The 15576-nt window shown below is 39.8% G+C and overlaps 1 protein-coding gene across 1 annotated transcript in view; it reads right to left on the bottom strand.

The window, feature by feature from the left end:
* Window positions 1-15576, bottom strand: part of LOC104544721 (STE20/SPS1-related proline-alanine-rich protein kinase-like) — a 98898-nt gene that overhangs the window by 26756 nt on the left and 56566 nt on the right. Inside the window, exons 11-14 of the mRNA XM_010189665.1 lie at window positions 13302-13424; window positions 13101-13176; window positions 12033-12184; window positions 11144-11211 (exon numbers count right to left, since the gene is read on the bottom strand). Coding sequence (XP_010187967.1) covers window positions 11144-11211; window positions 12033-12184; window positions 13101-13176; window positions 13302-13424 — 419 coding nt within the window. The remainder of the gene's footprint in view (window positions 1-11143; window positions 11212-12032; window positions 12185-13100; window positions 13177-13301; window positions 13425-15576) is intronic.

Below are 15576 nucleotides of genomic sequence, written 5' to 3'. Positions count from 1 at the left end.
TTTCCCTACCTTTCAATGTTCTTATGCTTCAGCTGTGGGAATTTATCCGCTTAGTCAAGTCAGGGAAAGCAAGAACCCCTCCTACTCCTACAAAGTGTCACAGCTCACTTCTCCACCCCCTAATGCCTTCTTTTTTCCTCTTCTGAAGTCATGGTACCTTGCACGCAGCAGAACTAAAGCAGTAACCAGAGGAAGTCTGTTTATGAAAGTAATTTTGTGAATCAGAAATTTAAAGCTCCTGTGGGATTACATAAAGACAACAGAAGAGAGCATTTACTGCAAAGAATCACTAGCCTCCTGAGGATTCACCACGTTTATGTAAATCCTTTCTCTTTAACACTTTCCGTACTCAGTTGTCATTTACTAATCAATATCCAGGCTCCTTCCTTACACATTACCTTACTATCAAGAGCAGATCATGTCTGTTCAGCATTGTGGAGAGAGATGGCTCTTCTGAATGCACTTTTAATGACTTCAGGTCAATTGCAGATTAAATGGAAGGGCATTTCTGTTAACTTTTGGTAGGAACAAAACAGATGTTTGAAGTCTGCCTTGCTTCCACACTGACTAAATTCTCTTTGTATTAGTAAGATGTAGTCCTGAAATATGCAGTTCTTTGAAGTCCATTAAAACTTCACCACTTACTTCAGTGGTTCTGAAAGAACTCAAAGGGTTTAGAACTTATCTCTCTCCATATACATTACTGGAAGGAGATACGTTTACTATATGACAGTTCAAGATCAAGTTACAGAACTCAAAAGTTAAACATACAAAACACTGCCACTACCATTTAACGTTTACAGGTTCTTAGGTAAAGAGCAGATCCCTGAAATGATGCAACACACTTTTTAATCACTATACTTCAAAAAGTAGCAGTAGTACTAATGGCAAAACACAGCCAAATGATGCTTTCAAGACTGAAAAACAGGCAATGTCACAACAAAACACTGCCATTTGGCTGTTGGAATGAGACAGCAGTTACCTGTTAAAGATCTACCATCTGTATGCCATCTACCACGCAGAAAAAGCAAGTCTACATTACAAAAAGCAGCCACCAAGGGAATTGTTACAGTCACAATTAGATCAGGTAAGAACACTGTCCACAGCTCCAGGGTAGCCCACAGCTCCTCCAGAACGAAAGGACTTTAACAGTTCTGGAGGAGCTGACCACTCCCAGGTTGCTTAACACTTCAAAGAAATTAAACCTGCTTTTGATCTAGTAAAAATGGATGAGATAAGATAGTAAAGCTAAGAAAACACAAGTTGTGCCATAGATGAAACAGGAGAGAACTCCAGCTGATACATGCAAGTACCACCAAGCAAGTCTGCAAAACTGTTTAACATTTCAGACGTGACATATGAACATTAAGTCTTTCCTCTCCACCCACTGGTATACAGTCCAAAGTCTTCGTTCCTTGACACAACATTGTTAGAACTAGAGACATTTTATATATATCAATACCTAAACAAGCTTTTAAATAGGGTCTTCTCTCTTTCTGCAGCTGCTGATGCCAGAAGCTAAATCAAAAGAATGTTATAAGCCTTCATTTTTTTAGCTTGTTATATTAATTGCCAGCTAAATCAAACAACAAACTCTAGAAAAAAACAGTACTTTTTTTCCCCTCAGTTCTCAGTGACCCATTTCTCTGCATAGGCAGTAAAAAGCAGTATTCACTTGCATCATCTTTTTTGAAGCTCACATTTCCTCGCTGCTCTCATATATCAGCAAGTGGAGAAAACTTAGACAAAGAGCTATCAGTTTTGTTGCTGCAGAGAGGGCAATAATAAGTTTCTTCCCTAAAATTATTCCTGAATTAGCACAAAAGTTGTTTTTCTTTAAAGCAGTGGTAAAGATTTAACTTGTGAAATGCATCCATATTTTAAACAAGTTCTTGAAATACAATGTAGGGCAGTATGCAGTTATTGCAGCAATTTATTACTGTGGTGAAATCTCAATATATGGTCAAAACTAGAAGTGCTCTAAAACTGTCTTTTTCCTAGAAAGAACTGGAGTTAAGTACAGATGTCATCAATAACATTAAAAAAAACAAACTCCCTGAATTATTCAATGGGAGCATTTCAATAACAGAGGACAACTGTCATGCATATGATTCAATCACTTTGTGGTTATATTTGCCTTTCTTGGATTTGCCTTTCTTGGATTTACTTTACCTTACCCCGCCAGATCCAGATCTGAAAGATCTCTGATTTCTTGATACCAAAAAATCTTGACCGCTGCAGAGTTTAAGTCAGTTAAACCTGTACTAGCTGCGTGACTGAGGCAATTCACCATCTGCCTGAATGATAAGAGATACCAGAGCAACTAACAGATTCCACACGCAAAGGCTTGCTTTGTATGCTCCTGCATGCCTGGTGCACTGGAAGAGAGATTACAACCAGTGACAAATTCTCCCAGTACAGCATTGTCAAATGGCCAAAGTGCTTGAAGTAAAATTTCAGTTCTTTACATCAGAAAGTGTGAAAGGCAGATTATTGCCAGGAGGCTGGGGGTACTTCAGAATAGAGCTCTAGAAAAGTCACTTCATTTATAAAATCAGGACAAAAAGACTTCCAGAAAGTTCTATAGGAATATGTATTTTTTTTAATAGAGACGTGTAAGTCCCCAAGTGCACAAAACAGGCTTTGAGGGAAGGCTCAAAGAAACCTTTTGCCTTATCCAAAGCAGAGAATGTTTTAAATATGTTGAATCAAAAATTCCTTGGATGTGCACATCCTTTTAATGCCACTGGCTCAGAGTTTTTCACCCCTGATGATCTATCAGTACATTACTGTCACAACCAAAGGAGACTTGTAGGTAAAGCAGTGAGCCACCATAAGATTATGACACTCTGCCTATCACCCATCTGAAATTCATGGATCACGACCAGCTTATCAAGAAGAGTGGGCAGTATGGCAACAAGTCTAAGCTTTGTTTTAAAATCATCAAAGGTTTCATCTAGTCTTCCTGCCATGGGCCAAAGTTCTCAGAAGCAGCTTTACAATAAATAGGCTCGAACAGCAAAGCCTGCTCCTACGTTAAGCTCTTGTCCCATTTGCGTTCCAGTGCACCTCTCGTGGCCATTCACTGGCCTCACTACGGCAGCAATGACAATTCCTTTGTGGAGCAAAAGAGGATCAGTATCAGGAGTCACAAACCAACCAACCAACACCTGACTGCTTTATAGTGACAGAGAACAGGCCCAGAAACATCCCTCCCAGTGCAGAGTGGCAAGACAGAGAACCACAACACGAGCAGGGAACAAGCAGACAGTGAAGCTGTTTCAGCCCCGCCAGATGTCCTGTGTCACCACGTTTACAGGCAGCTCTCAGGCAGATGGATGAAACAGTGTGGCCTCTGAAGGTAAACGCGATGTTTGTAAACTACCAGAAAAATACCCCCTTAAATTAAATTTAGACCATTAACATACATACCATTAATAATACAAACGGAATTACTTTTTACACTGAGGTCAATTCAAGCCTTAAACTACTTCCTTTAACACAAAGGAGGGTTGGGGGTGGCTTGGTTTCTTTGTTGTTTGGTTTTTTTTTGTTCCCCCTCTTTTTTCTTTTTATTGCAAGTAATACAATAAAAAGTCAGAATGGAATAAAAAAGCTCTAGAGATTTTAAACTTTCAGTATCAGCAACATCCCCAAATGCAATTGTCTACATAATTTATAACCATAGCTACGCAGGTTAAATGCCTAATTCCTTGCCATCTAAATAGTTAGACATGCAAATCTTCTGGATAGCCTACATTTAATAAGCAGAAGAAATATATTGATTTTTTGGCTCAATAATTATCAGTTTTGCATACAAAATTGGTTTTGATAAACAAATATACCACTTCTCTATTAAATAAGTGATGCTATAGCAATTGCACCCAGGATTATTTAGGTAATAATAACATAAATTTTTAAATGTTTAATTTATTTTCAATAAAATACAGCAAGGCATAAAAACATCTTTAGGTAGTGAATAAGAAATGCATAATTTACCATTTTTAAAGAGCAAGCTTTGAAGGAAATAATAGAGGTACAAACAGAAAACATGATTAAAATCAATAGTTTAATCAAGGGTTCTTGCTTACTGATTTCAGTTATGATTTAATAATGATTAAACAGATTATTTAAATCAAGTCTCCATGCTGTGAAAATAAAATCCTGTTCAGTAACCATGCCCCCACACCTCCCCAGTTCCCAGGGCAAAGCCTTAGAGCTGACTGCAAAATAAATTATAGGACAGTGCTCAATACTGTAATTACAGGTACATTTATTTCAAGAGTTCTACAAACGGGTTTTGTGATGTTTGTTACTGGATCAATTCCCAGCCTATAGAAGAGCTCTGTTACTTTCCAGTGGTAAATCTACCACACAGCTAGGAGTTTGTCTGTGGATTTTGTCGTTAAATGCACTGGAGAATAGAAGCGTTCCAAAAGGCAAAAATGAGAAATAATTGCTCTTGGTGAAGGATACACATCAGCCCCTCTTCTTACAGAAGAGACTGGAATGACAAAGTAAATAAATAATAATAAAAAACACTCGAAGATTAAAAAAAAGAGAGAGAATCGGGAACTTTGGGCTACAGTGCTGAGCCAATTACCAAGCTCACTCTGCCTCTAGCTGTAACAGATCTGGGGGTTTACTTGTTTACAGCATTAGGGTTTTTCCCCCCTAAAAATCCAAGCCTTAAACTTAAATATTAACAACATGACAGCATTTCTACTCAGTACCTCCAGCCAAGTATTCTTTTTTTGTAAATCTACATGTAATGAATTTTGTAGGAAAGAGGTCAAAAAAACGGGCCTACATGAAAGCAGGAAGATTAGCACTTGTGCTTCAGCTCAGAGTAGTGAGGGGTGTCCCATCAGCTACGTTCTGGCATGCAGAGGAAATCACATTTCTCTTGCACCCTAACAACTCTCCTGCTGGAGGAAGGCACAGGCAACTGCCTGCTGCTCCTTGGGCTTGTCATTTGGAACTGCATTGGTCTGTCCAGCTCCCCAGAGATACGCTCCTCAGAAAGGATCTAATGACACACAAACAGTGACTAACCAGCTACTTTAGCTGAAGAAGTGTTTTTGTAAGAAATACAGACACATGCAAACATTTATCTGTAAACAACATGATCAGAGCGCCACTACATACAGTTCTGCCCTAGCATATTCTCTACACGCTATTTTAAATAAGACACTCAGCCATGTAACAGAACTATCCCATTTGCCAGTGCAGCAGGTAAAAATTTTCCATTTGCCCCTTTTGTTCCTCCACAGGCTCAATTCATCTGGTGTGCAGGAACTGTATTAAATTAGGTCTTGGGACATTCCAAATTACCCTCAGTAAATTATCTTCCTGTCGCAGAAGCTAATTTAACCATCTTAGATTGCTTCGGATAATTTGCAATTCTTAACTATTAACCATTAACAAGTCTCCTAATTTAACACAAAATGTCTCCGTTATTAATCTAAATAGTCAAACCCTCTGACAGTGACCTTCCCAAATCTGTCACAGGAACAACTTGGTGGGTAGACTGGAACTTCCAAACCAAGGGTGATGATTCCTCCCCAACCTCTTTCCCCAGTGGTACAAACAGTCCTGTCGGAGGACTGAATCACGAAGAGTTCCTTAAACCTCTCTTTGCAGAGTTCCTGCTAGGGTCCACTGCCAAGACACACGGTGTGCACAGCCTCAGACAAGAAACTTTGGGTTACAGATTTCACTGCTCCCCACTCTAGGATTCCTCTTCCTCTGTGAGGCATCACCTTTTCAAGACAACGATTGCTCTGACAGGTCATAGGCACACGCCATGGCAACAGATGATGCAACAACTCAGAGCCAGTATTTTCAGTTCATTGCAAAATTCAAGCACAGACACTTAATTAAACTTGAGCTTTAAAATACTAATGGTCTGTATCGAGGAATTAATTAAAGCCTTTGAAGAACTTTGCATGGAATTACCTAAGGCACACTGCTGCTGATTTCACTTCTGGGGCAACACGCTGCATGACGACACAGCAGTGCAAAATAAAGAAAATAAATGGAAACTGCCCTCTTCAGATGAAGAAGTAACTCTGACAGTAGAGAATATTTTCACACGCTAGGCCCACTGAGAAAACTAATAAAAACAGCGAAGGTTTTAACTACAAGTTAAGGACAGAAAAATCAGATACTCAAGTTGGAAACCATCCAGACTAACAGAGTTAAATACCAGCACTTCTATAAAGAGTGCCATGGGATTCTTTAAAGATTATTTCAGAATGTGAGTTGTGCTTCTCATCCACAACAAGGCATTTGCACTAAACAGGAGCTGGTGTTAATTTGGCTTTCCCTGTTCAATTACTGAATGAGTCCAACCCTGCTCTGGTTGGGAAAAAACCCAGAACCTGATCATCCAGTGAAAGAATTACTGAAATGCATTGTTTCTTCTGCCAAAACTCCTCCTGTGGGAAGGTAATTTTTAATTTTTATGGGTACGATTAACCTTTTTTGGAGCATACTACTAGCAAAATATGCAGAACTGTCATTTAAAATTTGATGGGTTTTGGTGTAGCATAGCCTCATTGTAAAAGAAAAATGCCCAAGCAAGAGAAGCATTTATTTTTTTGATGTTGTTTTCGTTCTCCTATTGAAGGTTGCCCATCTCCCTAGGCTTTGCCCTGTCCCAAATCTCCAGGCACTACTCTTCAAACTCTTGGCCCGCACTCCCAAACCTCTTATTAAGTTTCTTCTATCCATCAGGCTCTAAGTGTTTGCATCAACTTCCATGACAAATTCTTTGCAACCAAGGCAGTTCCCCAGCCAAGCAGTAACAAGGCTCAGCAGTATCACAAGAGCCATCAGTTTTCTCTCCACCATTCTTCCGTGCCTGAGCACCCTGGGGAAATGCCTCCTATCCCATGGCCCCTCTCTGGGGAAGCAAAATGAAAGCAGTGCAGAGATGAGACCTTCCTGAGCCTTCTCTTGATGTGTTTACTCCCCCCGGCCTCATCCTCCCCGCCAGTCAACTCGTTCCTCTTGCAATTTTGACGGTATTTACATTTTTACCCACATCATTACTGAACTTTTTTTTAACAGTAATTCTCAGCATCTAAAACCAGTGTGTGCTGAACTCATCAAGCTACTGCAGTTTATGTAATTTGATCGCCTCAAGTGAATTAGTTTAAAAGAAAAAGCTTCCAACATTTTGGATGATATACCGAGCTTTGAGTCATCAAGTGTGACATCTAATGTTCACAATGTTTATCCCAATATCAAGCCATACTTTAAAAGCTGTATAATAGTAGTAGATGAAGCATCACAGAAAATTGCTTCTATCTTCACACTGTAACTAACTTGCTCCATAATAATACTGTTTGCAACTTATGGTTCATTTTAACAAATCCCATAAAAATCCTCTGATGTGCTCAAGTCTCCATCAGCTATATGACTTAATGATCAATTCACCAAAAGACATCAACAGAATAGTTTAAAATCCGCAGTGGCAGTGGATAAATGCAGAAACTCCTGTGAAGATATTAGCTGTTTACTACCTTACAATCCCAAGGGAATGCTGCATGACACAAAGCAAGTCATCCACACTGCTTTTATTCACTGCCAAAACTAGCAGTATTTTTACTTTCTGATGGTCAAAAAACGTTTACTCAGTCAGTTAATTACAACAAAAGAGAGCAGGTAGGGGCCAGAGCACGTTTCGCCATATGTATCTGCCCTAAATGTAAGCTCATTCACCAGCTGCATGGCTGGAATGCACCGGGCGGCTTCCTCTGTAACCCAGGACTGACCATGAGTGACTGAGGGCCTCCAAGTTTCCATCACTTGATACCGGAAATTTATTTCTCAGACTTTCATGAAGGAACTCCATACAACTGCCCTGCTGCTAAGAAAACAGAAAAAACTGTTGATCCAGTGCAAAACAGATTACAGCAATAGTTCAAGCACTAACACTTCAATATTCTGAACACTGCTGCCTTCCCGAAACAGCACCTCTGCAGCTTTTCGCTTACATTACCTGGTGTGGTACAAGTTTGTCAATGTCACTGGAATCACAGAATGAATCGCAGAATGGTAGGGGCTGGAAGGGACCTCTGAAGATCTAGTCTAACCCCTGGTAGAGCAGGATAATGCCATCCCCAAATCTACTCTGGCCTTTGTTTACCAGACTGGCAAGGTCCAAGTACCAAGATTCTTTGGGGCTGGAGAGGAAGACTCCAAATCCTATGCCCATAAAGCAGCGCTATACTGTTACCAGTGTCATCATTTTTCCAGAGCTGGCTTTTCTGAATTTGCTCGCTGCAGCTAGACCTAGACCCAAAAAAACAGAACCCAGGAGTCCTCTACTCTCAGGTGCAAGAACTCACTGCCAGGCCAGGACCACTGTTAATGTGCCTACAGTAAGGTCAAAGATTAAAAGCTTGTAATAGAATATACTGACAGAAACTTGACATGGACAGGCAAATGAGCCGAGATAACTCCCCACAGGTAACATGATAATGGAATATATGCCCATAAAGCAGCGCTATACTGTTACCAGTGTCATCATTTTTCCAGAGCTGGCTTTTCTGAATTTGCTCGCTGCAGCTAGACCTAGACCCAAAAAAACAGAACCCAGGAGTCCTCTACTCTCAGGTGCAAGAACTCACTGCCAGGCCAGGACCACTGTTAATGTGCCTACAGTAAGGTCAAAGATTAAAAGCTTGTAATAGAATATACTGACAGAAACTTGACACGGACAGGCAAATGAGCTAACTCCCCACAGGTAACATGACAATGGAATAAACTATTTTGTTAAAAGTTAACAATTAATCACCAGCTCCTTTCCCCAAATAAGGTTTCTGTTAAATTACAGAACAACAAGACATTCAAATGTAATTCTTGACAAGTACTTGGCAGACTGCAGAGCCCTACTATGCTCACAGCAGCCTCGGCGGTTCCTTTTCTGCAGCCAACAGTGAACAGGAAGCACAACTATTCAAGTGCCATCAGAGATACCTTGCTATACACAACTTACATAGCAGCCACCCAGTGCTGCCCTGCACTTCTGTGACTGTTCCATACGCAAAATAACTCTTGCCTTAAAAGAAGCAAATACAAAGAAATGCTTAGCACTAACTCTGAATCTACAACACTGGGCAGAGGTATAGGGAGACTGTAGCCCTCGTTCTCAGATACGCACTTTGCAAAGTTCCAGCTAAAGGAAAAGAGTGCTGCTTGGTATACCCTGCACTCCTATATCCCCCCCAAACACACACACACACAGACACTGATTATGTGCTAGCTCTGACCCTACTCACATGCTCAGCTTTCCATCAGAAGGAAACCCAGACACACAGTGCAGAGGTGTGTGACTCAGCCCTCCTCCTACCGTTGAGACAGGACATAGCCAGAGCTCACATGGGGCCAGGAGTTTGCACCACACAACATTCTTCACTCAAAAGTAGGTCAGCTTAAATTAACAAAATTCACTCTGCAAAATTATGCATCAGATATTTGGTTTTTCCAGGATCAGTGTCCCAGGCCTCAGAGTGTATCTGCTGTTCAACACTATTTTGTTTAGTTTAAAGGACACTTTATGGTTCCTAAAATTGACATTTGTGTTTCTTCCCTCTCTACCAATAACCGTCTAAACCTTCATAATTGTAACACATTAATCTAGTTACTACAGACTTGTTTTTAAGCAGGGGAAGGGGAAGGAATTTTTCCACCCATGAACTAAGAGGATTCTAAGAAGAACAAAAGTTCATTGTGCAAGTGAGAGTTTGGAAACTCAAGTCTCCTAGGATCAATCTTCCTTCGCTTCTGGCTTAAGAGCTGCAGAAAACTGAAAGCATAATCCCTGACATTTCACTGTACTTGCAGGACTAAAATGTTTGCCTTGTGGATATGCCAGCACTGCAAGTAACTGGGTAGAAGCTAATCACTCTAAAGGTTTCATTGTATTTTAAAAATACTCAGAGCACCTCACTAGTCCATCCATATTGCAGTATAAATTGGTCTGTTTTGTAAATGTTTTCATCTACCTGTCTGTCAGCAGAGAGATGAAAAAGGATATTGATAGCATAACCGGGCATTTATGTAAATTGGACAGTTAAACCGATTCCAAATAATCTCTGAGTCCTTTCTCTCCCCACAATAAAATTTACTGCTCTTCCCTTCAGTAAACAACCTTTGGCAGCCACTCAATTTTGTGCAGCTGTCACTAGAAAAGTAGTCAAAGAAAATGAAAGACAATAGGTTGTGGAACTTGGCACTCATTTTTTTTCTGATTACTAACAGTTTTTGATGTTACTGTTTTAAAGCCACTTGCTATACATAAATCTGCTATTTGTTTCTAACATACCAGTTGTAATTTTGTAAATATTTCTCTATTTGACTTTTTAACTTTTTGTTAGCACAGAAAACCAATAACATTTAACTTTTCCCCTTAGCAATAATTAAGAGTTTACAACCTCTCATAGATATTCTGTCAATACAAACTGGCTGTAAAAAGGGTTTAATGTGAGTGGCAGTAAGTTCATTAATTAAGTTAACCATCTAAGGTAAAAGGCTGTAAATAAATAAAAAGTTATCAAAGCTTCTTATGAAAAAATACTTTTATCCAAGAACTAGACTGCATAATTAAACAATTCAAATCTTAGTTATAAACTGACTTTACTTGCAGGTAATCTGACTCATTTTAACTATGTATAAATTTAAGGCAGACAAGATATTTGTATCAGTTTTCTAAGATATCTGTCAGTTCTCCACAGCGGCTCATCAAACCTGCCAGTGAAAAACGTTTTGAGTAGGCAACTTGTAATACAGCTATGGTGTATTTCTGTCAGAGGCTGACTGCTCAAGTGTGAAAGAAACTCATTAAAAATCTCTCACCGCGATCCTGCATTGCAAGGCAAAAAAGAAAGAAAATACTTAATGAAGGGTACACTTAGCCTGAAGCCACACTCATATTCTGCTTTTCATTTACACTATTTCAGTAAGCAAATTAAAAGACAGCAATTAGTCACAGAAATACTATTCATACTGGTCATACTGGGAGATTAAAGAGGTTAACACTTTTTTATGTTAATATTAAGACAGTAATGAGGGAGATCAAGAATAATACAGCCAGCTAAAGAGGAATGCTAAAATAAATAGAAGAATCTCTTACCTTAATCTTAAGACAAGATTCACTGCACAAGGAACTTCACTATATTCATCACTAACAGCAGGCTGAGTCTATTAAACAGAAAAGCAAAAAGTCTTATAATGGATGCCAAAGGAAAAAAAAACCAACCTGAAATACTTGCCATGCTAACAGTTTGAAGTTAGCACAGTTTTACACATCCTCTAACTCTCAAAAACCTTTTAAACACTTTCAGTAACACAGTCTAAAATATAGCCAGTACCAGTGAAACTACCATGTTTCTGTTACAGATACAAATGATAAGGCTTGCATTAAAGCACTGAGTGCAAGAGCTTTTAATCCACCTTGCATCAAAGCTCCAGTAACCTATTAATAACATGCACGCAGTGAGAATCCCAAGCTACTACTGCCATTATTTTTGTGTAACAGTGTTGGTTGTTAAGGAAGTCTTGCATCCACTCATCTCCAGAGAACTAGTAGTGTTTCAAAGCAGGCACCACAGCTCAGAGAAATGTTCACGGGAAAATCAGGAGTACGGGTATCTTTCACACTATCACTCCTACATACTACGATACCCTTGCCAGCCCTCAGCTAACATTGCAGAAGTGTATCCTACATACGGAGTGCCTCAGGGTCCTCTACTCTACTATGGTTTCACACCCAACTTGGAATACTGTCATATTGTCACCATTCACAGAACCCCGTTCAAAGGTCACAGCCAAACCCTCCCAAAACAAAGACTTGCATCACAAATCTCAACTGATTGTTTTCCAATAGTTTTTCACATTAAAACTACTTTAAAAAAAGTGTTATGAAATATCTGTATTTTATTATCTGTATATTTTTAAACAAAAGTTAATGAATATTTGGAAAGTTACTTAATCACTAAAAGGGGTGTAGATTTTTGTTCTACTTCAACTAAGTTCTCTCCATTCATATAAACTACTGCTATTATATCTGCCTCTTCAATGGACCTGTTATGTCGGCAGATAGCAATGTGCAGCCTAAAGGCCAGGTGCACGCCAGCAGCAACAAGCTGCACTAGTCTCAGTTCCAAGTAATCTCCTGGAGCATTTAGGAAAACAAAAATCAACAGCAGACTTCAAGCAGAGGCCTTTTTCTCCTTCATTAACTACACAACTCAGAACAAAGAGTTACCTGTGTAAACTGACTCTCAAACTGCAGAACTCTCAATTTCTAAGACATAAAAAGACCGGCAAAAGTCCTTTTTTCCATACTTGACCTCCATAAGGCATCTCAGATGCTCGAGCGCTATGTAACCTAGTGCTGCAACGGGAAGACTGGGGTCATCGCAGGAGCTAACGGGACCAAACGTGGCAGGAAGCTGTTAGTCTGTTAGAAGATTTCTATGACACCAGTGAAAGTCAGAGAATCTAAAACTGCAGGTGAAGTGGCAAGTGTCACCCACCCAAGGAACAGGCATTTTCGAAAGAGCACTTTGGCTGCAAGCCAGTAATCCTATTAAGCAATTATTTATAGCAGCGATGCTCCCCACACTCTCAGCACAGGGCCATGAAACTCATTATGGTATTTTATTCCTCTGAATTAATCTACTACGCCACAGTACTGAACTATTTTACTGCATACAGGATAAAACATTTTAATTACAAGCTACATGTCGCGATACAAATCGTAAGAATGAAAAATTATTTGGAGATCCTCTGTCTGCTCCAGAACAGCCATCATGACTCTGACAAAAAGGCAGCAATTAGTGTGATCCAGTTATGAAGATTCATTAAAAACAGCCAAATTACCTATCCTTATCAATTCTCCTGGGCACGAATAGAACATGACTTTAAATTTCCTTTCCATTTTATCCACTGTGTGCTCAAGTTAATTGCTACAGGCCCAACTGCATACAGCTCTATCCTCACGAGTACTTGCCGCACAAGGCTGCGTAACAACATTCCTGCCTCAATTCACATTTCTGACAATAGAAATGAAAAAGAAATCCCTTCACTCAAACACTTGGAAGAGAAAAAAATTGATAAAGACATTTTTACCTCCGTGTTCTCCTCTTCTTTCACTCTTCGTGACTGGAAAACAAATGCAGTGAGATATAAGCTATGCAGCTTTATGCATTAAAGATCCAGAAATATAACAATTAACATTAAAAGGTTGTCTTGCAGAGTGTAAATGTCTTGGCATAAACAAAAGTTACCTTTTCCTGAGAAACAGCAGCTTTGCCTTCCTCGCTTTTCTCATCCATTTCATCATCACTCCACTCCCAGTCCCCATCTTCTGTTTTATGGAGGTGACCACTGGAACCCGGTACCCGTCTGACCTACCAAAACATTAAGTGTTCACCATATTCACATATCTGTCACACAGACTTCATTAGTTTTCATCAGTGTTCTAGTTAATCAGCAATTCTTCATTATTTTTATTCTATAGGCTTTCATTAATTTGCTGGAGGAGTCACTGGCATACTAGAATATCATCTGACCTCAGGGGTCATCCTTGACTCAGGGGGAACAGCTAAGCTATGCAAAATTCAGATAGGGAAACAGAGTTCAGATTTATTTTACAACTGCTTAGGAGCAAGCTCAAGCAGATGACAATGGTTTACTATGAACTAACCCTTCAAATAAAAGGAAGCTATTCAAGGAAGCAGAAGTTAGACAGACAAGGTTGTTCTTGGGACACAAGCCTTCAAAACTTCAATTGTTCTGCTAAAAAGCTTTAAATGTGTAAAGGCATTAAGGATACTTTAAAAGTAAAATCAGCCTTATTAAAAATTAGTAATAAAAAAGCAGGTGTATGCAGACTGAGAAGGTAGGCAGGCATACACCACACCAAACTAATCGGGCAAACTACTGTAGATCAAACAGTCTAACAAGGCTTAACAGGAGCATCCAGCAGCTAAATCTGAAAAATCAAATACTCTCCTGATGCCATCTTGCTCTTTTTCAGAGCCCGACAACACGCTTGTTTTATTCAGAACATGTTCAGACTATTTGAGCAAAACAAAAGAACATCCGACAATGCTTCCCACACCTTGGTATGCATTGAGGAGACCCATGAGATGGCTGGAAGCACAGCACAATAAGCAGCAGCCCCACTGGTGTTTAGATTAGAATCAGGTTCTGTAATTATTTCACATTACTGAACCAATATACAGTTCCCGCTGCACAACTTCAAATGCTCGTACAGGTAAGCTCCCCAGCACTATAAATTTGTGAGGCTTAAAGTACATCCTTTTGAATTATAAAAAAGGAAAAAAGTTATTCAGGAAAACAGCCGGTACATTGGTAAGAGAATGAAAGGAACAAAGCAATAAGTGCTCACAGCACACAAAAGGAGAAGTAACTTGGTAGAAAAGCAGTTTCAGGACAGGAACAACTGTTGGAGAAGACATCTAATTAAAACACCTTTTTAAACAATAATGAACTAGAGGGTTTTAGCTAAGACCGTATATCCTGTTTGCCAGTCTGCACAGTAACATACAACAGCCTGGTTCGGCTTTGGTTTCACAGATTCCTGTCTGTGGTGTTTTGATGTCTTGCCATGAGGTACACTGAGCACTGATTAACTCGGTTCTACCATCCTGATGGCTCGTGGCAGTGATGGAAACTCTTTGTACCAGCACAGCTACCTTACCAAACAAGATAATGCATTTTAAAAAAATAAAATCTTATTTCTGACTAGAAAAACTGCTGGTTTTTCAACATAATGAAACTTACATAAAGAATAAACTGGTATTACCCTTGCTCTAAACCTCTCCAGTTGCTGCAGACCACAATGTGGGGAGAGAGGCAGCATGTGACGGGTTCCAGCTGTCACAAATCCCATCAGGTAGCACTTCAGCAAAATACGTGTGGCATGCAAACAGTATAGGACACTAAAGGCCTGAGCTTGTGAGGGTCTAGAAAACTGTGTGATGCAGATATCAATACCATTTTTCTGAAGTGGCTTTTCACAGAGAGCAGTTAAGCTTTTTTCCTACTGTATTTGGACCGAGCCCAATTTGGAGCTGGTTGGTCTGACACCACAGCAGTGAGTATCAATTTAGGAACCTTCCTTCAAAACCCTGCACATACACAAGCAGGTATCTTGGTGTCTGTCTGCACTCTTTACCTCTCCTCCTTCCTTCACTCCCCAAACACCCACCCGTTCCTCTCCCTTCCCTTTTGCACATATAAGGCTAACCTAGGGGAAAGGGTGAAGTTTCCAGAACCTCAGCACATTTCTGTACCTTCTTCAGTCCTTATGATATTCTTCCCTTACATTTCTTCCCCACACAACCGAGTAAGAGTGTCCTACTCCGTTTCGCCATATTTTGTACTTATCTGAAACTGAGAAGAGGGGAAACCTGTGCAGGATCCCAGGGAAATATCCTACTCCATCACCTGAGGGACAAATTCTGCACTATTTTCTGTTCCCCATACCAGGCCCCTAATGCACCAATTTTAGCTCTAGCTGCCTCAAAGCTTGGT

Source organism: Mesitornis unicolor, unplaced genomic scaffold, assembly GCF_000695765.1.
Source record: "Mesitornis unicolor isolate BGI_N332 unplaced genomic scaffold, ASM69576v1 scaffold7860, whole genome shotgun sequence".
NCBI classification, from domain to species: Eukaryota; Metazoa; Chordata; class Aves; order Mesitornithiformes; family Mesitornithidae; genus Mesitornis; species Mesitornis unicolor.
This window is presented reverse-complemented; position numbering and strand designations above follow the sequence as displayed.